The sequence below is a fragment of the Barbus barbus genome, assembly GCF_936440315.1.
Source record: "Barbus barbus genome assembly, chromosome: 6".
NCBI classification, from domain to species: domain Eukaryota; kingdom Metazoa; phylum Chordata; class Actinopteri; order Cypriniformes; family Cyprinidae; genus Barbus; species Barbus barbus.
Genome location: NC_136734.1, coordinates 9,370,659 through 9,395,839, shown reverse-complemented (window position 1 = coordinate 9,395,839; position 25,181 = coordinate 9,370,659). Strand labels below are relative to the sequence as shown.

The 25,181-nt window shown below is 35.6% G+C and overlaps 2 protein-coding genes across 2 annotated transcripts in view; one reads left to right on the top strand and one right to left on the bottom strand.

Moving 5' to 3' along the window:
* Nucleotides 1-11,521, top strand: part of LOC306871990 (uncharacterized protein) — a 20,156-nt gene extending 8,635 nt beyond the window's left edge. The window contains exons 9-19 of the mRNA XM_079420299.1: nucleotides 1,400-1,739; nucleotides 4,128-4,206; nucleotides 4,398-4,414; nucleotides 4,531-4,653; nucleotides 5,965-6,090; nucleotides 6,688-6,831; nucleotides 8,082-8,212; nucleotides 9,659-9,770; nucleotides 10,351-10,480; nucleotides 10,738-10,859; nucleotides 11,200-11,521. Of these exons, the coding sequence (XP_079276425.1) occupies nucleotides 1,400-1,739; nucleotides 4,128-4,206; nucleotides 4,398-4,414; nucleotides 4,531-4,653; nucleotides 5,965-6,090; nucleotides 6,688-6,831; nucleotides 8,082-8,212; nucleotides 9,659-9,770; nucleotides 10,351-10,480; nucleotides 10,738-10,859; nucleotides 11,200-11,250 (1,375 nt within the window). The 3' untranslated portion in view covers nucleotides 11,251-11,521. The remainder of the gene's footprint in view (nucleotides 1-1,399; nucleotides 1,740-4,127; nucleotides 4,207-4,397; nucleotides 4,415-4,530; nucleotides 4,654-5,964; nucleotides 6,091-6,687; nucleotides 6,832-8,081; nucleotides 8,213-9,658; nucleotides 9,771-10,350; nucleotides 10,481-10,737; nucleotides 10,860-11,199) is intronic.
* tagln3a (transgelin 3a) lies at nucleotides 11,304-25,154 on the bottom strand. Its single transcript, XM_079420300.1, has 5 exons — nucleotides 25,016-25,154; nucleotides 24,298-24,527; nucleotides 23,318-23,492; nucleotides 18,889-18,991; nucleotides 11,304-14,554 (listed from the first exon to the last, which is right to left on the bottom strand). The coding sequence occupies exons 2-5, from the start codon at nucleotides 24,475-24,477 to the stop codon at nucleotides 14,371-14,373; spliced, it is 642 nt and encodes a 213-aa protein (XP_079276426.1). The 5' UTR covers nucleotides 24,478-24,527; nucleotides 25,016-25,154; the 3' UTR covers nucleotides 11,304-14,370.
* Nucleotides 25,155-25,181: the final 27 nt, after the last annotated feature.

The following is a 25,181-nucleotide window of genomic DNA, read 5'->3' as shown; positions in this document are numbered from 1 at the left end:
TAACCAGCAGTGAAATGTAGGTCAGGTTCGCTCCAAGGACAGTGCAATTATAAAGTATACAAATATTAAGAAAAAGAAAAGTAAACAGGTACTTAGACCAGTGTGTTGTGGGTAGGCTTGTGACGGTATCAAATTTTCAAGTTGCGATGATTGCTAAAGCTTTTACTTGTGTTATCTCGGTATTGTCATATGTCAAGTGTTGTCATAAAACTGTATGACAGGTGTAATAACTTTTTTCTTATAACAAAAAGTACTGAGTGTTTAAATACAATAAAGCAATACACAAAAATTTATAAAGTAAACAAATGATTTAAACAGATTAAAGTGGTCATATGATGCGATTTCAAGTTTTCATTTCTCTTTGTAGTGTTACAAGCTTTTTGTGCATATAACACGGGTCAGGTAAAAAACAAATGCATTCTGATTATTTTCGGCTGGGTCGCAGGTGGATAAGATAAATCATTAATGATGCAAATATTAACTACATTTTATAAAATATGAACGTGTTTTAAATACATTTTTTTCATCAGGCATACTTTTCGTTTGTGTGTGTGTGTGTTCGCCTGTTCAGAAAGATGCAGTGACAGAAACGGGTCACTGGTATGGGAGGAAAATACTTTGGTGGTGCTTTGGTTTAAAAAATAAATAAAAAACTATACATGTAAATTGAGATATAGCTTGCACTTAAAAAGACTATGGTTTAATTAATTAAATATGAGCGCTGCAAGTTTCAAAGTCAGGTGCTGCTGCCCCTTGGGAAAATTAATTGCCCACCCCTGGTTTAGACAGTTAGTTTAGATTCTGCCGTAAAGCAGCTCAAGACAACAGTGTCATCATTTAGCTCAAATCAGTTCAGTGTTGGTTCAGTTCAGATCAATAACAATTAAAAAATACTTCCTAATTTGACCAGTGTTTTGCATAAAGGCATGAAAATGTCAATTCCAACTTCTCAATTGATGTAATTTGTGTGGTCATTATGAAAGTGTTTGTTAAACTGTAGTCATTGAGTCAATCCACTGGTCAAAAAAAGTCTGAGAATTCTGAAAAATTATGAGAACTGTCAAAAGTCTCCAAAAATTTACAAAAATGCCATTATCTGAGAGCTGCACAATAAATTTTTTAAAGATCGCGATCTCGTTTCAAACGCCCACTCAATCTTATTTCTAAATGACAACGATTGCAAACAAGATTTTAATTTAGTTTTCATTTATTTATTCTTGATTCATATAATTTATAAGTGTTGTATGTTTGGGAAAATTAGGAAATAATGGAATCATGCCTCCATTAGCTGAATATGTAGATGTTTTGATTAATCACAGATGCTGTCTGTAGAGTTTAACATGCATTTTTAAAGATTATTTTAAATGCTTCCTTAACTGAAAACTTTTTTTTTTTTCAGAGAAAATAGTCCAGAGTCTGTGACCAGAAAATCTGACTCAAGTAAGTACAGCAGACAAAGAGAAGAGTCTACATCTAGCAACAAGGACAAAAGCGACAGCTCAAACCAGGAAGCCACAGAGAAAGAAGAGGTGATGGAAAGTAAAGACAAGGTTCTCGATGAGGAGGGAATTCAGTTGGAAGATGAACCTGGGCTGCTTGATGAGGGGTCAGAAGGCATTGTGGTTAAAACGGAGGAGAAAGAAAAAAAGGAAGAGGAGGAAAATATGGAAGAGGAGAAACCTACCACTGCTGAGGAGGAGAATAGAGAGAGAGGTTCAGAGCAGAATCAAGAGGAAGAGGTGAGTTGATAGAAGGTGAAGTGTGTAATTTTTTTCAAATTGTCATTTTGATCAAATAAATGCAGTCTTGGTGAACAGAAGAGAATTCATTAAAAAATCAAGTTCAAGTTCAAATGGAGTTAACAAGTTTTTTGACCATCGAATGACGGAGATGGAGTGTTTTGCCTGTCACTAGAATAGCTGTAACTGTTATCTGAGACCGCAAGTGCATCGCATTATATGCTTTCATCAACTTTTACAGGTTAGGCTATATAACGTTTTTTGTAGCTATATGGGCGCTTAGTTTTTCTTGTTGTTTAATACACTTGGTCAAAATCTCAAATTAAGCGCTTATGCACAGGATATTTAAAACGTACAAAAGTAGGCTATATTGGCTAGACAGCAATATAGATTAGATTAGATTAGATTAGATTCAACTTTATTGTCATTTATGCAGAGTACAAGTACAGAGCTAATGAATAGCACACAAGCACACAAAAACATTAGCCTTTAGCCAACGTACATAGTGTTTGAGTAAAGAAAACGCTGTACTATTCAAACATCAATTATTTATTTACCCTTTCATTGCGAAAAAGTGGAGATCTGTCTCTTCTAGGCTGTGAGCGGCGCGTCAATCTGAATGGAGGCGGGGTGAAGTTACGAGGTTTCGCTGAGAGATGATCCAGGCGTTACGAAGTTTTACTGACAAGCTAATTTTAATGCTTATCATTGGTTAAACATTTTTAAAACCCTCTGATTTAAAATAATAATAACAAATTATAATAGAGATATGAAGTTTGGATAATTTTTCACAGCACACCTGACTGGGCTTGGGTATGGAAACTGCCATACTCTGCCATTGGAAACGCAGCCTGTGCTTTGGTGTGAAGCAGCAGCAGTAAAATATATAAATAAACAAATACATCCAGGCCAATAGGTGTCAGTACAAAGTCCAAAACCACTTGTACTAATGGAGTGAAAAAAGTCCAGCCTAAAAGTATTTAAAAAAAAATTACATTTAAGAAAACATGTTTTGCATTATTTGCCCTTAAAGGTGCCATAGAATAGAAAACTGTCTTTACCTTGGCATAGTTGAATAATAAGAGTTCTGTACATGGAAATGACATACAGTGAGCCTCAAACACCATTGTTTCCTCCTCCTTATGTAAATCTCGTGAATAAAAAAGACCTCTGAAAAATAGGTGAATCGGAACATAACACCGACTGTTACGTAACAGTCGGGATCACTTATAGTTATGCCCCAACATTTGCATAGACCCGCCCATGTTCTATGCCAGCCGCCAGCCGAACCATCAGAAGTTCTGCAGGTATTGTGAAGAAATACGAGCGAGGACAACCGCGAAAATGGCAGATCATGGAAATAAATGTTATGATCCAGGCTGTGCAGGGGGTGTGAAGTGCAAGGATGGGTGGGTGTCTGTATTCAGAAAGGCACGGAAAGCAAATAACGCGTTCTAATAAAATAACGCGAGCTACTAAAGGGACATGGTTAGCTCCTTGCTAGCTGTAGACTGTTACAGTACATAAGATTTCACTTACCACATAAACGAGTAAGGGGAGATGCCTGAGGATGATAGCGAATTATTTACAGATCCTGAGCACCACTGACAAGTATCTGATCTTGTAAAATGTGTGGTAATTGCTGCCGCTCCATAATATAAACGCAGTTTGTGCGATCTCGAAACTGAAAGTAAAACGCAATCGTGCATTCCAAAGCAGATTCAATGCCCACAATATTAATAACGGCTCCCTGATGCCCGCATTTTATTTACAGTCTAATTACCCAATGATATAACTGTGCAAGAAAGTACTGAAATATATATTTTCCCTGTGTTTCCTTCCTGCTGTGTGAGCTAGCACTGTTAAACAGCCAATCAGAGCAGAGCTCGACATTATTATTCATGACCCTTCCAAATAAGCCAATAACAGACCGTTTCATTGCCCTTACCTAAGCCACATACCTTTTATGCAGATATCAGAGAACAATTTTTTATATTGTATCAATGCATTCTATGGCACCTTTAAGAATGATATACTGAATTATTGACCCATGTGAATTAACTTCACTAGTTTCACAACTGTCAATAATTCTGAATGCAGAATGGAACCCAAACAACCACTAACTGTAAATTTATTTCAGTCATATGAATTCAGTCAGATTTACCTACAGCGTGTAATTTCTGTGTATCACAGTGCATTTCTATGTTTTTTGCCTGACAGCAAAAAAAAACAAAAAAACTTTTTTCTTTCACCATATTTTCTAGTGTTATGGTATATGACTTAAAAAAAAAAATATATATATATATATATATATGCTGAAACAACATGAACATGTTGATGGCATCTGACTAAAAGCAATGTTTGTGCTTTTATGTCTTATTTCTCTAGAGTGATTTGGATGATGCAGAATTTCCAGAGAACATAGAAGATTTTGTGACATTAGATGAGCTGGACAACAATGCAGGAGGTGATTCGTTTTGATTAAATATTAACATAATAAAAAAGATTCAACGCATGCATTTATGAATCGTTCACTAATGTGCATTTAGAAAACGGTGAATTTTCATTTCATGCCGAATTTAATTTCAAATCATGTACATTTCTCCTACAATGTACTTTAAGTCTATGACAGTAACACTTTTCCCCTTTTTTTCCCAGATTCTTCTGTGCCAAAGGTAAGCATCACATCTCTCATTTACATTAGATGTTGAATGTCTTAGGATTAAACATATGTATTTCAGTTCAACAGTATGAGCAATATCAATGTGTATTTTTCATTGCACAATCACAGGATAGAAAAGTAGTGGTGATGTGGCCTGTAAAGAAGACTCCTAACTTGATGAAGGATCTTTACAGTCTGTCTGCACCCTTTGGCAGTATGGTGAAGCATTCTTTATCCACATTCAAACAAGAGGTAAAGATAAGTGATGCATGAAATATCAGCAGCCAAATCTATTTTTTGGGGGGGGGCTTGTTTTCTGGTATATAAAAAGGAGTCAGGGCTACATTTATTTGTTCAAAAATATAAAAGGCAATTTGTATTATGACAATTTAAATTAAATAAATTATATTTGAATATGTTTTAAAATATAAATTATTCCTGTGATGCAAAGCGGGTTTTTAGCAGCCATTACTTACAGTCTTCAATGTCACATGATCCTTCAGAAATCATAAAAAAATGCAGCCTTGGTGAGAATTCTTTCAAAAATATTTTCAAAAAATTAAAAGATCTCGATGACACCAAACATTTGACTGGTAGTGTTTATACTCTATTATATATTTATTATATTTTTACTCATTTAAAAAAAAAATTAACAGCCATATTTCAACAAATTGAAGTAGAAACATAATTATTTTATTAAAAAGTTGATATAAAAACCACCTTTGTGCAGTTTAAATGTTTGTACAACAAAACATATTTATTAGAATGTTGATTACAGAATAAATTTGATCGATTGATTATTACCTAAACTATTAACTGACTGATGATAAACTCTGATTTCAGTTTCGGTAAAAAATAGATTTTGGTACATTTCTAACAAAAACATTAATTTTCCAATTAAATGCAATCTTTGAACAAAACAAGTGGTTTTTTGAATTTCCCAAATAAATCTATGTTTTCAGTGGATCAGTAAAAACATTTTTGAAGTTGTCTAGATTATTTCACAATTTCTAATGATATCACATAATATATTAAATAACGATAATATGTAATAACTGTAATATATTTTATCATTTTAATAATACAATGGTACACAGGACTCTCCTCTTAGTGTCTGAAACATATGTCTATCTCATATTTTATTTGTGTGTGTGAATTTTATTAATTTGATAACACCTTAATCTGGCATATTAGTTAACATTTAATAATTCTGGTTAATGTAAAAAAAAATTTTTTCAACAAATACCACATTATAGGTTAAAAACAAAGGATAATGTTTGCATTAGTTAATGCATTATGAGCTAAAAAAAGAGAAAAAGAATTGAACCTGAGCTTTTTACAGTCAATGCTCATAACACACTGTAATCGCTATCAATTAATCATGCAATAACTGAAACAGCCAAAACAGCAGTTGTTGGTTCTCTTGATAGTTATTGTGTCTTCTATCCAGATGTTTTTAACTGCTACCACATTATATGCTTTCAATTTTACTAATCACAGTTCTCATACAATTTTCAGGTTTTGGCTTTAGCTGGTAATGTATGTTTGTTTGTCTTCTTTTAGGCTATGATTGAACTGGAAACAGCTGAAAAAGCCCAGGAAATGGTGCAGTTCTACAGCAAGCACAAGGCAACAATATGTGGCAGGCCGGTGTCTGTTTCCATGTGCCTTACCATGAAAACAATAGAGGTATGTGTTTTTGCTTTGTGCTTTTAAATTGCAATAGCATTTCATAATATTATGTTTTTTACTATATTTCTGATCAGATAAATAAAACTTTGGTGAACAGCCATGCCAGACTTCAAAAACATTCAAAAATCTTATTTATTCCTAACTTTTGTTTGCCAGGGTAGTCATATCACTGCTTCCCTTAGCAACTTCACTAAAATAAAAGAGAGAAAAAAAACATTTTGTGTACTTTTCATCATGTGCTCTCAAATGTGTGAGCTGTTTACTCCAAAGAACACAGAAGAAATTATTTAGAAGAATGTTAATGCTGCTACACATCCATGAGATGAGCAACATCAAGAAAAGTTATGAATAGAAAAAATGATGGATCAAATAAATGCAAATAAAAAAAAGTCCATATATAGATAGAATATTGGGCAGAAGGGAAATAAACAGATTAGTCAATATATGTTTTGAAATGACTTGCCATGTAATGGCCAAAATAATTGAAAGATAAGGATATTTTGGGAACACTTGAGGATATTGTTATTCCAAATGTAAATATTACCAAATTCAACTAAAATGATTGGTGGTTTTAATCCTTCACACCATGTTTAGAGCCCTAGTGGGAGGTCCGTTTTCGTCAGCTGTCTTCCTAGCCAGAGGTACCTACGACAGAAATACACCGACAAATCCCTCTTACAACTTACTAAACCTTTTGGAAAACTGACTGGCTACTCTCTGCACAGGTATCAAGGAACGGTACGTAAACGCACATTTCCCCTCATCACTATCTGCACTGCAAAAAAAAATAAAAAATCTTCTTTCTAGTCAAAATATCTAAAAAATTCTTTAAGATGCAAAAGTAAAATATTGTAAGTAAAATATTCTTAAAGGGGTCATACGATGCTTTTTTATAGATCTTTATTTTGTGTATTTGGTGTAACAGAATATGTTGACATGTTTTATTGTTCAAAAAACATTATTTTTCAAATACTGTACATTATTGTAGGTCCTCTACACCCCTCCCCTCTTTCTCAAATGCTTCGTTTTCTTCAAAGTCCCTCCTTCCGACAAGCGCAGTCTGCTCTGATTGGCCACCTGGCTCAGTGCATTGTGATTGGCCGAGAGGGTAACACAGAGCCGCGTGACAGACACAGTGGTGAAGCTCGTATGTGTTTGCACACAAGCCGCTGTTATGTGACCGTGTCTCCCTCTCACACACACACACACACACACAAACGACACTGCGCTGTGACTCTCTCTCTCACACACACACACACACGAGCGTGCACACACAATGCGCTAAATTCAGCATTTAAACAGTCAATAGCAAATACTTAAGCTAATAACAAAACATAGTCGCTGATTCAGAAGCGCCAGATTGTCATAGCAAAGTCGAAATTACCTCCTCTCCTAGGTTCACGAAACGGTCGTCCATAAAATGCGTTGCTGTTGTAAGTAATCTTAATGATTCCTAAATGCAACTAGGCCAAATAAAGTGCTTTTGCTTTCACCTAGAAACACACAGCGTCTCCCTGACATGGCTGCATCAACACTACTGCGGTTACTGAAACCACGCCGCCTTTCTTTGCGTGAACATCTGGGCGGCATTACGCAAACATTTCCACATCGTGACGTAGACGTGGGGGTGTGTTTGAATGAGCCGTTTTAGGGGGCGTGGTAGAGTCTTAACTTTGATAAAGAATATCTCTTTGGTTTTGAGACTTTAGTCTTTGCAACTTCAGGGATCTTATCTATGCACAATAAGCTTGTAACACTCCAAAGAGAAAATAATTTTTGTCATTTTGCTTATCTAGTAAATGCATTTTAATTTAAGAATTTTTAAATATTTTTACTAGAAACAGGACAAAAAATACTAAGATAAGCCTTTTTTTGCAGTGTGTGATGAGCAGCAGAGCAACATTTGCCAATATTGACTTTTTCTTGAGTGCCCTCATAACTCTTTCATGCTATTTGTTTTTCCTGTGCCTCTACTTGTTACTTCTCAGTGTTACATGCAACTGGAAAGTACAAAGGCAGCTGAAAAAATGGTTGCACAGTACAGTCGGAGGCCTTGCAAATTTTGGGGGTCGGTGCTGAAGGTAGCTATGTGCAGGAAAGGGGATTCTCTGATTCGCTGGTAGGTGAATGTGGATCATTCATTACAGTGGAGTGTTGAAATCATGTTCTCATTAAAACCTTTGCTAAGTAGAGTGGATACACGAATGAGAAAATACATTTCCATTGTTGACTTGGAGGCAATAGCAAGAATGTACAGTTGGCCCCAGACAGTATTTGAGCACACTTTAAAATGTCATTGAAGAGAAATCTGCAAACAATTCCTGCTGGAGTAGTTTTCAGAACTAACTTCACTTTTCTGTAGTACAGGTCATTAAAGGAATAGTTCACCCAAAAATGAAATTTTGCTGAAACTTTACTCACCCTCAGGCCATCTAAGATGTAAATGAGTGTTTCTTCATCAAAACAGATTTGGGGAAATTAAGCATTTCATCACTTGCTTACCAATGGGTCCTCTGTAGTGAATGGGTGCCGTCAGAATGGGAGTTCAAACAGCTGATGAAAACATCACAATAATCAAGTAATCCACACAAGTCCAGTCCATCAATTAAATGCTTCCTCTAGTAAAAAGTCCATCCCCTGTTGTCCTCTCAAATCAAAATCCACAGACGTATTTGCTTAATATAAGCATATTTCCCTCCTGATTTAGACGAGACAACTTTTTCACTGGAGGAATCAATATTATTGGTAGAGGACTTGTTTTTGTCAGAAGCAACCACTGAAAGTTATTAACATGTTGATGATGAATTTGTTTCTAAAAAAAAAACATGCAGCTTTTTGCCTGACAAGAGATTAACTGATGGACTAGAGTTGTGTGGATTACTTGTGGATCATTGTGATGTATTTATCAGCTGTTTAGACTCTAATTCTGACGGCACCCATTCACTGCAGAGGATCCATTGGTGAGCAAATCATGTAATGCTAAATTTCTCAAAATCTCTTCCGATGAAAAACAAACTAATCTACATCTCGGATGGTCAGAGGGTGAGTACATTTTCAGCCTATTTTCATTTTTGAGCTTTTCCTTTAACTGTGGACATATTCAGATATTTTGTCTTTAGTTAGACTAATTTTTGTTGTTTTATTTGGAACCTAACAGAATGCTTTTTTCATACATTTTGTTTGGTTGTGCTATTTTATTATTATTATTTTTTTTTATAAATGCCACTGACATTTTAAGTGACATTAAGGTGACATCAGATATAAGGAAACATTATAAACTACTATGTAAAAATATTATCAGCAATATGAATGATTGCAGGTGTGTATAAACATTCTTTGTAACTGACTACCATAAATGTTTTTTACAAAATGACTTCAGCCAAATGCAGACCCAGACTTTCATATAAAATTGGAAACTAGGAAAACCATCTTAGTGCAGAGAACATTTTTGATGTGCTGCTTTTGCATGAGTGTGCATGTAATGTAACAACCATTGGGAAAGTAACAAAGAAATTATTATTTTCTATCTGTGGTGACATCTTCAATTTATGCTCTTTTACTATAGGAGATACCCTGAAAATGCAGAGGAAAGAGGGTTAAAAAAGGAAACAAAAGAAATGAAACCAAGCACTGAGAGGACAGAAAATGACCAAGTAATCAAGACTGGAGCAAAGGAGGTGAACATTAACATCTTGGACACATTTGACTAAATCTGTTTTTGTGCTTTAAATAGAAATATTTTGATCAAAAGAGTCATGCTTAAATGCAGAAGGGATACTCCAAACCCGTAAAAGCTTTGTTCGTCCTCTGAACACAATTTAAGTTCCAACTGATGGACACTTGGGGCCCCCATGATCCTTTGCACTGATTCTTTGCGTGATGACGGCACCTCCGTATAATGACGCGGAAGGGCACTTCAAAAAACACTTGTTTGGTCCCCTACACCCTTCAGCCCTTTGTAGCTCTCACTCCGGAGGGTAAACCCTTTGAAGGGATTAGGGCTTCATAAAATTCAGATGAACCACTGATGGCAGATGGACTATTTCGACAATGTTTTTTTATACTTTTCTGTGCCTTGACAGTGTAATTTACTTGACAGTCAATGGGACAGTCACAAGCCTCCTGGTTTTCATCCAAAATATCTTAAATTGTGTCCCGAAGACGAACAAAGCTTTTACGGGTTTGGAACGACATGCGTCATGCATATATGATATCTCTATCTGTAAAAATCATATAAGAGAAAATATGTGTGTGCAGAACCAGCACAGTTCTTTACCGGATTGTGAAGGTGTTGGTGGGGATCCAGTTTGTGAAAGTAAAGATTCAGAAGAGGATAGTCAACTGGACAAAACCCCTCTGAACCCTTATCAACCAGACCAAATTGTGGGTAAGTCCATCACAAACTTGCTTGTATTAGGAACTCCGTTTGGCGGAACTAAATTAGCTCCTACTTCAGAGTAGGGTCTATATTGGCTATAATTATTTGACTATTCAAATTTTGCTTTACATACATTTAACACAAAAATTTGTGGTATTTTTTTATTTTTAAAGTGCTACATAAACAACAAAAATGAACAAAGAATTTGAACAATTGCCTTTAATGTCTATTTCTTCAGTTTCTATACCTATCTTATCTGATTTCAGGTGTGAACTACGTCATCCCAGTAACTGGTTTCTTTTGCAAGCTGTGTAACACATTCTACACTGATGAGAAGAGAGCAAAATCAGAGCACTGCCGCAGCCTTGAACACTACAACAACCTCAAGGTGACTGCAATAGAGTTAGAAGAGCGATAATAAAATGTTATATTCATAATGTGACACCTGTTACCACATGTCAGTTGAATTGTCTGGTAAAGTTAACATGAATATATATAAAAGTAAAATAGGTAAATATGTTGTGAATAAATAGCTTCTCTTTATTGAATTCTGTTAAGGAATATCTAAGACAAATTATGACTAGTTCAGACAAGTGCCATGTGCTATGCCATCTATGATTCTGCACGGCACAAGCTGCCATCCTATCTCCCTGCAAATGAAACGACATGCCTCCTATGTGTCTTGTCCTGGATATGTGGATGAACTTACATATCGTTTTGATTTTCAGCTTAAACATGCTGAAGTGGTGGAAGAGGCAGATGGACACCCAGATGGCTGAGTGAAAGAAGACAAAGACATTGAACTTTTGATCCATTGTTTTTTATTTGTTTTCATTCCAGTTAGTTTCCATATTCTTTCTGCTCAAATGTTTTGTTTTTCAATGTGTTACAAGAGTGAGTGAGTGTGTGTGATAGGCAGATTTTGTGGACAAAATTGTGAAGCCATTGTGATGGTTTGGATGTTTAACAGTAAGCAGAACGAACATGTATATCAGGTAAAGGAGAATGTTATGCTAAGCTCTTGAAATAAACTCACGTTTGTTTACTGTCACCTGTATGCATAGTATGAAAGCTTCTCCATTACTACCTTGATAACAGCAGGTTACCTTTAGTTATGCAAGCCTCTTCAGTGGTCATGGCTGGTAATGAAATACACTTGTGAGAGTGCAGGTTTACTTTGACATAACACTGAAATCTAAAATGGTTAAACCACATTATTAAATTATTTGTAAAGAAATTGGCCCCTGAAACTATATGAATGTATCTCACCACAAACTAATATACTAGACCTTGCAGCTTGTGTCTGTGAAGGTCAGAATTAAAAGAACATGCAATGATTTGCACAAGTAGAGGCACATTTGTGAATACAGTTGTTCACTTTTGTGTAAATATATCAACCAATGTTCCAATTTAAACAAAATGGTCTGGTGACGCGTTTACCTTCCACAAACACGCAAACAACTACCAGTGAATAGTAAGATATATTTGCAACAATTATTGAAATGATAGACACGTGCACACAATTAAAGATTGAGGCCAATATCATCTAGTCCTCGCTTTACAATAGTCAATGTTGAATAATAAAAATAAATTCTACATTCCAATAAATTTTAACGAAGACATTTAGTAAATAGCAAAAAAAAAAAAAGTTTTTTTTTTTTCTAATGAAACAATGGATTTAAAATCAAACCACAAGAAACAGATCTAAACAGCCAAACATTTCAGTCATGACAATTGGAAAATATTTTGATTGTCAAAGGTACTGTGTATAGATACAAATGTGAAACTTCACAATAAATAAATATAATAATCTGCAATACAGTCCTAGCATCAGAAGCACATTTACTTTACATGCATGTTAATGCATAAAATTAACAAAAGTTGAAAATAGCTGCATTTAAAATTACTTTTAATAAATGCCACATTCAGTTTTACTTGATTCAGACTCTTAAGCACACAATTCTTTTCTCCTATCACTGGAATGTATCCACCTTTTTCTTCAATGTGGAAGTAAGCCTACACTGAAAACAAAACAAGATTTACTTAATTTTTATTTTGCAAGTTTTTGCGCGCGTACATTTTAAGTAAAATGTATTTAAGTAAAATCTTCTTAACTAAGTTATGTAAAATTAGCAAAGGAAATAAGTAAATATAACATGGACAGTCAAGAGTTTGATAAGTAATTTTTACTATTTTAAGTTCAATCTGAAATACTTGAGTATTTTACCCATGGCTTCTAAAATTTACTCAATCAATGTAGCACTGGATAACAACCATGCTATTAAAGCATGTGATTCACTCACAAACGTGTAAGTAAGCAAGTAGACATTTATCATATTAAGATAACATGTCCACTCAATAGAATTATTACCCAAATGAACACAGAGACCTCAATACTTGGTACACCATACACAATGATGGTGACAATCAGTGGATAGTGTTTGAGTATGAATGGGTCATTTTGAGTAGAAAATCAACTCCAGATGTTACTAAACCTAACAACAAAAGCAACCATAAAACAGTGTAAATGCATCTCGAAAACAGCAAACCAAGGTTAACCTTATTAATTATTCATGCCCAAGTGCATGATGGGAACAATGGGATCATGACTTTGATATTTACTTAAGAATCCTTGTAAACATAAACAATTCCAAGTAAAATATACGTTTATATAAGTTCAAACTTTAATTTCTACGATCTTAAATTGAGTACTAATATAGAATTTACTTTAATTTTTTCATTCTTGCCTGAACTAAATTATTTAATTTAGAAATTACATTTGTTTTTCTGTAGTATTTACTTCACCAAAAAAAAAACAATTTTTTATCGGTGTATGGACGAGTTTTTCTTTTCATAAGCCGCTATCGGTAAATAACGAGAAGAATAGCAACATGCAGTAAACGGTAAAACTGTTTGCACTACAAACCAGTGTCTTCATAATTAAGATAATACATTAAAATAATATGGTAAGACACACCAACTTTCAGTATCAAGCAACAAAATGAACTGTTTTGTACAGCTAAAAATAGCTGGACATGGATGAGACCGGAAGCTAGACCCATAGAATTTATAAATAGCTGCGGCCATTTTTACAGCAAGAAAAAGGTGGATAGCATCAGTTCTTTGCAGTGACATCAGAAATTTCTGCACAACGACATTTTTTTGAAGACATTATAGAATGACCTGAGTCAATTCGTTTGGCGCGTTCTGCTAGCAGGAATAGGAACCTTTATAGTTGGTATACATCAACAATAATGTACATTTTGTAGCAACTGAGCACAGTATCACTTTAATCAAATACATTTATATATTAAGCACTGTTTATTTTGTATATCTTGAGACACTGATTGGTTACATATGGCTTTAAGTAAAAATATACATTTTTTTTTCACAATGTTCCTATTGCACACAGCATGCACAACTCGTTCAGCCTAACTCGTTGAGCACGGGCTTGCAACAGCGATATTCTGGGTTTAATCTCACAGTACACAATTCCTTAAATGGACTTTTATGTTGCTTCGGGTAAAAAAGCATCAGCCAAATGCGTATTTATAAATAAACGTTAAACGTTCAAGTACCAGATTGTCAGCTTACCATTCTTAAAGGGCTACATGTTTACAGAGATGCACATTTCATCTATAAGAGTTGAGCCTTTTGATACTATATTCAATTTAAATGGTTTATTTTTGCACATTTTGGCCTTGATCTGGAGCTTGCCTGAGAGACAATAACAGCTGGCACTGTGGGTGAAGGGACAACACACTAATGTGTGTAATTCAAGGACTGGTGTAAGCAGCAACAGTCCACAGTTTATATACACACACGTACACATTCCTCCTAAAATTGGAGCTCAGGCTTTTGGCTCCAGTACAGATTTTAAATACCAAATTGTATGGTGTTTAGGGATTGCTCTGATCTCCATTGTGTCGAGGAGAGTCATACCGCATGATTTGACGTGGGGTGCCGTACCCAACCATGCCAGATTGAGATGCTCCACGATTGCTTCCCATCTGCAAGCCGATAAGACTGCGACCTTGACGCAGCTGCTCCTCGGAAAACTCCCTCTTGTGGACCTTGGCTTTCCTAAAACAAAATAAAAACATTAAAATGCAGGAAGTGTGTGCTAAGAGGTTGCATGAGATGGAGTAGATCCAGACTTCTGATTGTTGGCATAAAGTCTGGTCCAATTTTCAAACAACAGCAAAGAAATTTGTGTTGATTTTCTCTGGTCTTTTGAAAAATAACAAAAAGATTGTTTTTGTCACTGATAACATGACAGAATGTTCATAATGTATTTCAAAGATCCATTTCCAATCCTTTTGTAATGTTGCGATTATGACTCTTGCACACTACAGGTTGTGTTGAAACACTGAATTTTAAGTATAAATTAAAACTTTTTTCCTTATCTTCCATCACTGATTTTGGTCTTTAAGCTAGTCCCAGACTAAAATGCGTTTGAGCTGTCTCAACTGAAAATATCTTGCTCTGACATATCTTAAAATACAGGTGCATCTCAATAAATTAGAATGTCGTGAAAAAGTTCATTTTTTCTTGTAAGTTATTTCAAAAAGTAAAACTTTCATATATATATAGATTCATTGCATGTAAAGTAAAACATTTAAAAAGTTTTTTTGTTTTAATTTTGATGATTAGAGCTTACAGCTCATGAAAGTCAAAAATCAGTATCTCAAAATATTAGAATATTTGAGTTTCAATTAATGACCATCCCTACAGTATAAATTCCAGGTATCTCTTGTTCTTTGAAACCACAATAATGGAGAAGACTGCTGGCTTGGCAATGATCCAGAAGACGAACATTGACGTCCTGCACAAAGAGGGTAAGTCACAGAGGGTCATTACTGAAAGGTGTGGCTGTTCACAGAGTGCTGTATCAAAGCATATTAAATGCAAAGTTGACTGGAAGAAAGAATTTGGGTAGGAAAAGGTGCACAAGCAACAGGGATGACCGCAAGCTTGAGAATACTGTCAAGCAAAGCTGATTCAAACACTTGGGAGAGCTTCACAAGGAGTGGACTGAAGCTGGAGTCAGTGTATCAAGAGTCCCCACACTCAGACGTCTTCAGGAAAAGGGCTACCAAGCCACTTCTGAACCAGAGACAACATCAGAAGCGTCTTACCTGGGCTGTGGAGAAAAAGAACTGGACTGTTGCTCAGTGGTCCAAAGTCCTCTTTTCAGATTAAAGTAAATTTTGCATTTCATTTGGAAATCAAGGTCCAAGAGTCTGGAGGAAGAGTGGAGAGGCACAGAATCCATGTTGCTTGAAGTCCAGTGTGAAGTTTCCACAGTCAGTGATGATTTGGGCTGCCATGTCATCTGCTGGTGTTGGTCCACTGTGTTTTCTGAAGTCCACAGTCAACGCAGCCATCTACCAGGAAATTTTAGAGCACTTCATGCTTCCTTCTGCTGACAAGCTTTATGGAGATGCGGATCTCATTTTCCAGCAGGACTTGGCACCTGCCCACACTGCCAAAGGTACCAAAAGCTGGTTCAATGACCATGGTGTTCTGTTGATTGGCCAGCAAACTCGCCTGACCTGAACCCTATTGAGAATCTATGGGGTATTGTCAAGAGGAAGATGAGAGACACCAGACCCAACAATGCAGATGACCTGAAGGCCGCTATCAAAGCAACCTGGGCTTCCATACCACCTCAGCAGTGCCACAAACTGATCACCTCCATGCCACGCCGCATTGAGGCAGTAATTAAAGCAAAAGGAGCCCTTACCAAGTATTGAGTACATATAGAGTAAATGAACATACTTTCCAGAAGGCCAACAATTCACTAAAAATGTTTTTTTTATTGGTCTTATGAAGTATTCTAATTTGTTGAGATAGTGAATTGCTGGGTTTTTGTTAAATGTGAGCCTAAATCATCACAATTAAAAGAACCAAAGACTTTCAATGCACACAAAGTCTGTGTGCATTGAATTTATTTAATACACAAATTTCACAATTTGAGTTGAATTACTGAAATAAATGAACTTTTCCACGACATTCTAATTTATTGAGATGCACCTGTATGTCAGTGTCATTGTTATGCGTCAAGATTTCTTCTAAGGCATTTTTGTAAAAGTTGCTTAAACATCTTAATTTAACGAAGGCGTAGTCCTGGCTTAAGCTAAGCCCCGTTAGTGAAAGCGGGCCTTTCTTACCTGCCTTGGCTCAGTCACATTCCTATTGATGGCCCATTATGGGAGGTCCTTTGTCTTTTAGGTGTGAATCACTAAATATTCATGGCCGTTGTCACTCCATCGCATACGGGCATTCTATCAGAAATCATGTTTTACAAATGTTAAATCAATTTGAAGAGTTCGTTTGCAAAAACCGATAACTCCATTTTTTTTTTTCTTCAGAAATCACGTTTTTTTTATTGTGCATTCCAAGTAATATCAATCAACCTGCAGTTGTTTTGATTAAGTAATAATAACTAAACAAATACAAGCAATTTACAAAATTAAAGTTCACTGAAAGTATTTATTTAAAAAACAAAAAACAAATATGATCATTTTACATATTAAAAGTTTGTTTTATAGCAAAAGCAGATAACTCATGTTTTAGAGTTAAAAAAAAGACTCGTTTGATCTTTGTAATCTCCTCAGATGACAATGTAGATGCTTGACAAACGTTGTTGTGATCATAGATTTATGGATGTGATTACATGCAATACACTTTGGTGAGCTTTTCCCTCACCATTGTAACGTGTTGCTTTTTCAAGGTTCCATGAAAATGTTTCAGCTTTTATTTTCCTTTTATGCCCTGAAGAAGATATCACAGGTTCATCAAGTTCATCGAAATTATCCATCCCCGATCACTTTTAGTCAGCTTTGATGAAACTCCTCTCAGCTAGCACGTCTTTTCAAAGTGAAAGTAGCCTTGTCACCTGACCTGAATACAGCGTGCTGATTTGCTAAAATGTATTTATCGGCTTCTGTTCAAAAACAACAAGGGCGCTTGTCGACTTCAGCAGTAAAATGTGAACTCACGATGCCTTGAAAGTGGACAATACAGGCCTTTTTGACAAAATGGGTTTAGTCAAGTCAAGTCACCTTTATTTATATAGTGCTTTTAACAATACAGATTGTATCAAAGCACTTAATATCAAATTGGAGGACAGAGTGTCAGTAATGTATAATAATAAGATTAAACACTCAATTTTCAGTTAAAGGCATTTCATTATTAAATTCAGTGATGTCATTGTCTAGCTCAGTTTAGTTTAAATAGTATCTGTGAAATCAAATTGACGATAATCGCTAAAGGGTTCAGGTTTCAGATCGTGCTATATGTGGAGAATAATGTGCAGCAATCAGCTCTTTTTTTTAAAGTGGCGTTTATCGGTTTTTGCAAATGAGCTCTTCATATATTGTTTTCTGTGAAGGAGTGAACAGGATCATTTTCACATTATTTTGTAGCAAAAACTCTAGTCTACCTCATCCAGTTCTCGGAAGTCTTGTGAACAAATATTCTGTATGTGTTTTATGGCCTTATTTCAGTGACTTAAAAAATTTAGTTTTTCAATAATCACGCATAAACATTGTTTTCTCAAAAACACAAACATGTACTTTCATGCTGCTCACATATTATTGTAGCCCAGTTTGTGCTGAATACAGTGTTATCAGACTTTAGCGTTAATATTTTTTTAAGCATATCAAAACGCCTTCTCCACAATGTGGTGCCACTGGTTATCTTTGCAATCTAAAAAAAATCTGATGCTCAAGACAAGAAAATGGTATATAAGCTCATTTTTGTCACATAAGAAAAAAATCATGCTTTGGTAAAAACATTATCGGCATAAAAGCCTGAAATTATGAGATACAAAAGACATAATGAGATATAAAGTTATTATTATGACAACATTAAAACGTCATGTAAAAAATCTTATGATATAAAAAGTCATTATGACAAAAAGTTGAAAATATGAGGTGAAAAGTTAAAGAAAATTATATCATACTCGCATCTTTTTTATCTCATAATCATGAGGACCTCGAGCTTGATGAGTTCACACTCTAATTATAATGCATGACTGACTCAAAGCCAGCTAGAAAGCCTCTGCAAAGACTGTACCCACCAGGTACAAATAAAACATTTTGATTGGCTGAAGAATCTGAATTTAGATTCTATTCGTTTGCACAGTTGGCAATTCTGCACAGGCTGTGATGGCTAAGTTCTGATTATATAACCTTTCACCACTTTTAATTTGTACACAGACAAAGCCTCAACGGACATAATCAGGAGCTGAAAGTGACTGTATATACATAGGAAATTAAAGATAAACTATTTTTTTTTAGACTTTTTACACCAAGAAAGAAGGTTTTGCTGCAGAGGCCCAGAGAGTTTCCTGACCGGGGGTCTCAGTCCATATATGGGCAAAGGGTGACACCCTTCTTTGTCCAACTCACCTATGAAACCAGTCTTTGTCTCCACGGTAATGTCCATCATCCTTTGTCAGAGCTTCACTTCCCAGAGCCATCAGTGTCCCCTGGACTGCAGCCATATCCTTTCCTTTAAAACAGAGCAAAGAGCCTTATGAACATGATACCTGTGACATAGTGCTTGCCAAAGGTATTTTGTACAGTCCTATATACACCATGTTAATGACAATAGTTAAATCAGGAGTTCTCAACTCTAGTGGTGTAGTGGTGCCTGGAGAAATGGGTATACTCTTAATTTATGCCCCCAATTTTTTTTAAATGGCCCGGGAAAGGATGAATGACCTGTGTCATAAACAGTGAAATTGCATATTTAGTTCACTCCAAAATGAGCCAGTAATATTTGCACACTTTCACTTAACTTCTGCTGCTTGAGTACGGATCATTATGAAAATAATATTATCCACAGAAGAGGTGCAGATTTTGCAATAAATAATTAAAATAAAAAAATATATAAATAGACTGCAGCAACTGACATTTTCTCAGAACCTCTAGTCAATTGCATGCTATTTTGTTTAGTTGTCTGTTCAGAATTGTGGGAGAATTGTGATCTCTATTTCAAAAAAACAAATCATTTCAATCATTTCAGAAGTGAGGGGACAGAAATGTCAAATATAATAACTTTTTTTTGTCTAATTAACAGGTTTTATTACGATTATTATTATTTATTTATTATTACCTCATGCTTTTAATTGCCTGAGAAATCAAATACACTGCTGGACAATAACCAATTATTTATAATATTTTCCCTGTATTTCGCTAATGACAATTTTATGATTTGTTTAGCCTATATAGCTACTACTTTTTTCCCATTTTTATCACAGAATAAGGCAGAAGATATATTTTGTAGCCTAGTAGCCTATCTATTGCCAAGTGTAATAAATGCTATCAATTAGCACTGCATTATTCAGAATTAGATGCTTTTTTATTACCTGGAGATGACTTGAAAAACACACATAAACCATATTGTCGCAATCATGTGTTTGCTGTCTTCACGTTTCTTTCATTCAGCTTAGCTACACTAGAGATAGCTTTGGCTACAGCGATAGCTGGATTCTTGCACGTCGTGACTCAAGTTAGTGTCATCCGGCTTCGAGTAGCCTATAAATGAAACATACACTGCATGAGTGTGTTTACGTCTCGTTCCTGACTGCATCACTGTCTTTACTGGATGTTTTCAGGGAATATTTGCATTTATTCACACGCGAGTGGATTAGTTACTCATATGCTGGACTGTCATAATTTGGCTAGTGCAGGACACTACTGAATGATGTGCATCAGAGGGGATTTAGAAGTGGGTATACGGAATGCCGACTGATAAAGAAGTGGGTATACGACGTATACCTGCGTATACCCTCCACTACACCATTGTGTGTGTGTGTGTGTGTGTGTGTATATATATATATATATATATTTGTGTGTGTGTGTGACCCTGGAAAACAAAACCAGTCATATAAGGGTCAATTTTTCACAATTATACATCATTTGATTTAATTGATTCACCTGAAAGCTGAATAAATAAGCTTTCCATTAATGTATGGTTTGTTATGATAGGACAATATTTGGCCGAGATACAACTATTTGAAAATCTGGAATCTGAGGGTGCAAACAAATCAAAATATTGAGAAAATCGCCTTTAAAGTTGTCCAAATGAAGTTTTTAGCAATGCATATTACTAATCAAAAATTAAGTTTTGATATATTTACGGTAGGAAATTGACAAAATATCTTCATAGAAGATGATCTTTACTTAATGTCCTAATGATTTTTGGCATAAAAGACGAATCAATAATTTTGACCCATACAATGTATTTTTGGCTATTGCTACAAACATACCCCAGCGACTTCAGACTGGTTTTGTGGTCCAGGGTCACATATATGTACAGTGGGGAAAATAATTATTTGATCCCCTGCTAATTTTGTAAGTTTGCCTACTTAAAAAAAAAAAGAAGGGTTAACCATTTTTATGGTAGGTTTATTTTAACTGATAGAGACAGAATATCAAACAAAAAATCCAGAAAAAAAGCAGCATACAAATGTTAAAAAAAGATTTACATTTTAGTAAGTCAAATAAGTATTTGATCCCAAAGCAAAACATGACTTAGACTTGAAACCCTTGTTGGCAAGGACAGATGTAAGACGTTTCTTGTAGTTGGTCGCCAGGTTTGCACACATCTCAGGAGGGATTTTGGTCCACTCCTCTTTACTGATCCTCTCTAACAGCCCCAAAGCATTGTTTCCACCCCCGTGCTTGACTGTACGGATGGTGTTCTTGGGGTGATAGTCAGCATTTCTCTTCCTCCAAACACAACGAGTCGAGTTGAAGCCAAAGAGCTCAATTTTGGTCTCATCTGACCACAGCACATTCTCCCACCTTCTGTGAATCATTTAGATGTTCATTGGCAAACTTCAGATGGGCCTGTACATTGCCTTCTTGAGCAGGGGGACCTTGCGGGCGCTGCAGGATTTCAGTCCATTGTGGCGTAGTGTGTTACCAATGGTTTGCTTGGTGACTGTGGTCCCAACTGCCCTGAGATCATTAACAATCTCCTACTGTGTAGTTCTGGGCTGATCCCTCACCTTTCTCATAATCATCTTTATACCATGAGGTGAGATCTTGCATGCAGCTCCAGACCGAGGTCGATTGATGGTTATTTTGTATTTCTTTCATTTCCGAATAATCGCACCAACAGTTGTCTCCTTGTCACCAAGCTTCTTGCTGATGGTCTTGTAGCCCATTCCAGTCTTGTGCAGATTTTTGTTTGATATTTTGTCTCTATCAGTTAAAATAAACCTACCATAAAAATGATAAACCCTTCTTTTTTGTAAGTGGGCAAACTTACAAAATCAGCAGGGGATCAAATAATTATTTCCCCCACTGTATGTATGTACATAATGTTTTTTTTTAACTACGTATACTGCGTTGGGCTGACCAAGACTTATCACAGCACTTTATTGCTCTTTTGTTGATTTTGATTGCTTCTATTGTCTTCATTTGTAAGTCGCTTTGGATAAAAGTGTCTGCTAAATGACTAAATGTAAATGTATATTACATATTATATTATGCTACATAATATAGACATAGTTTATGCCTATAGACAAAATCGCTAATGAGTTAAATAGTGCCAGGATATTGTTGATAATAAGCCCATTTCTGTCCTTTGCATGTTGTCAGAGATAATGAAAATGACTGGACTGAAAATAGTAGAAATAACATTTTGTATGATCTTCAGTCAGGTTTTAGACTTCCACTGAGACATGCATGTTATATATGACTGATAGGATAAGAAAGATAGTTATTAGTGGTAAATTATGTAGATTATGTTAGATATTAGAAGGTTTTTGATACCATAGAACAGATCATTCCATTTATTGGCTATTTGGTGGGTACAATCTTATCTTGAAAATAGAAGTCAGAGAGTAGATGTTGAAGGTATATTGTCTCGCTTGTTACCAATTACCTATGGTGTTCCTCAAGGAAGCGTTTTAAGTCCTTTATTTTTTCTAATATAAATTATATTAAATTGGTAGAACCCTTCATTCAGATGATGCAGCAATTTTAGCATCTCATCAAAGCAAAGGGGTCCTTGAGGATAGAAAGTCTTGTCAGTTACAAGAGGTCTCCACTTGGTTTTTGGGTAATAAACTTTCCTTACATTTAGGTAAGACTCAGTCCATTCTCTTTGCCTTAAGAGAGAAACTGCATAAGAATGCTGATTTATGATGAAGTTTGATGATAAGTTGTAGAATCAGAGAATGTTGTTAATTACTGAGGGTGTTGTCTTGATAATAATTTAACAGGTGAATGTATAGGTAGAAATGCTCTTAATAAAATATGCGGTGGAATTCATTTGGATTTACTGGATGTTCATACCTAAAGTTGTTGTCAGGTGCATCAATACAACCACACTTCAATTATGTGGCCTTTTTGGTACAGCAGTTGTTCAAATTAGTAATTTGAGTATTTTTTTTGGTCATTTAAAAAAAATATATAGTATGTGATGGCAGTGTTATTTTAAAATTAGTATAGGATAGGGATATTGGGATAACACTGAATACCACAATGGAAATAAGCCATAGGTTTTATTCTGTTTATTTTATCCTCAACAATTTTAAAATTGTATGGGATATTTGTGTGTTTCTTGTATAGTTTTGTAAACTTAACAAATAAGTTAAATCAGATCAAATCAAATCATACTTTAGGTAAAGCACTTACTTCTGTGGGCCAAAATGTCTTCACTATTTCAAAATGAATTAATGAAGTGAAACCTTTCAAACGTGAGCGAAACCTCACTAGTAAAACGATGATGTTCATCTTTAAATCTACTGATCACAGTTTGGGTGCTGGTTTAGATATAGTGGAAGGATGATGTGTGTGTGTGTGTGTGTGTGTGTGTTACCTTCCCAAAGATCAACAGTTTGGAATATGTCTCCTCTATTGACACCATAATCTTCAGCAGCCTGCAGGAACTGAGAAATCTTTTCCATTTGTTTAAAGACCATACTACTTTCTGTAATTTTCTTAATTGGTTCCTCACCACTGGGATACAGACTGTTGATGAGCTGGCAGAGAATCTGGGAAGGGGTTAAGAGACAGGAAGAGCGAAGAGGAAAAGGAGGAACATATTTCATTTAAGTTCTGCCAGGTTCTAAATAATGCATCTTAGTGATTACTAAAACAATAACTAAGAGACAGAAAGGTGTCTGTGTCTTATAATTATAAGGTATCCTGTAAAATCGCTCCATCTCAGTTTTTGCATATTATTAAAATAGCAGGAGCAAAATTACAATTAGTGCTTCACAAATTATAGTACAGTGTTTCTCAGACATGCATAAATGGCACTCTATTTCTGGTGAATTTGTGTATCTATGAAGTGTGTGTCCATGCATACTTGTTCAGCTAATATTACACAAACTTTTTTTCAAAAATGGCAAGGATTTTTTATTTTTTTTCCCACAAAGTGAAGTACACTTAATTTGATACCAAATGTCCTGAATAGGTGAATAATATTACTGAAAATACTATTTTAGCTATTCTACTTCCAATTTTTTGTCAATTGCTGTTTCTTTGTGATTAATTCTAAAATACTAGTATTTTCTGAGTGAAAAATTGTTTTCAATTTTTCCCACATTCACAATGCCTTTTCCTTATACAGTGTCATAATCATGTCATACGATTATTTTATTATTCCGCAATGCGATTATCATTCCAGATTATGATTCCAGCTCTCAGATGTGTAAGATGTAGGGAAAGGTTAATTCAACTGTTTAACGTTCCCCATGTTAAAAATGAGTTGCTGACATTAATATAACAATTTGAAATGACCTCTTAAACACCTCCCTATAATTTCCTTGCTCCTATTCCTTATTCAACACCTACTGTTCCATTCATGAGCCATTTCTGGAAGTTCTGTTTGCCAGGTTCAGGTCGCTCCAAGTCGCCTCCACACTGGGCCAGGATCCATCCCACAAGCCGAGCCTCCAAATCCGCATTGTATTTCTGTTCAATCTTCTCTTGGACGTCACGGCTGAGCCCATAGCTTGGTCCCCTGTTTGCCATGGCGGCACTCGGACATTAACACCAACCTACACTGGTAAAAATCTCAACCCCTATAGGGTGGAAACAAAACACATGGCTTTTATTTCTCATTTTAAAGCACTATATGCCTATAGACTAAAACAGATTGGCTACAGCTTAGTCTGTGACTAACCATTCTGACTGGAGAGTTCAACTAAATCTCCAATGATTTTTTCCCGTTCCTGTTTTTCTAACTAGAACTTAATTGCATTGCAAGTATTGATACATTTAATTTGTTTAGCCATACAAAAACTGATGGGCTATTTGTCCTCCAGTGGGTGATATGCAACAAACGTCGCGTGAGTCCCTCCTAGACATGAAACAGCAATAAAAATGATACTGACGTTGTTAAATAGACTACAATGACCGCGTTTCCATTTGATCACGAAACTGACATAAACGCCAACTTGTGTCCCATAGACTCTAGTTCAAAATGACAACAGGCAATTACATCGCTAACCGATTGCTTAATGTGCCCTAATTTATCCACAATGCAGTGAGATATTATGCATCTACTCACTAGTGATGGAGGCTGTTTGTTGTTGTCTTCGGCCGTGTAATGTCCGTCTGTTGGCACCATGGAGGACCATTCGTATGTATGGGGCAGGAGAGGAGGGGTGGGACGCAGCTCAGCATCAGTCATTACGTGGAAACAGCCCAAGAAGAGCATCACGCATCATCCTCGC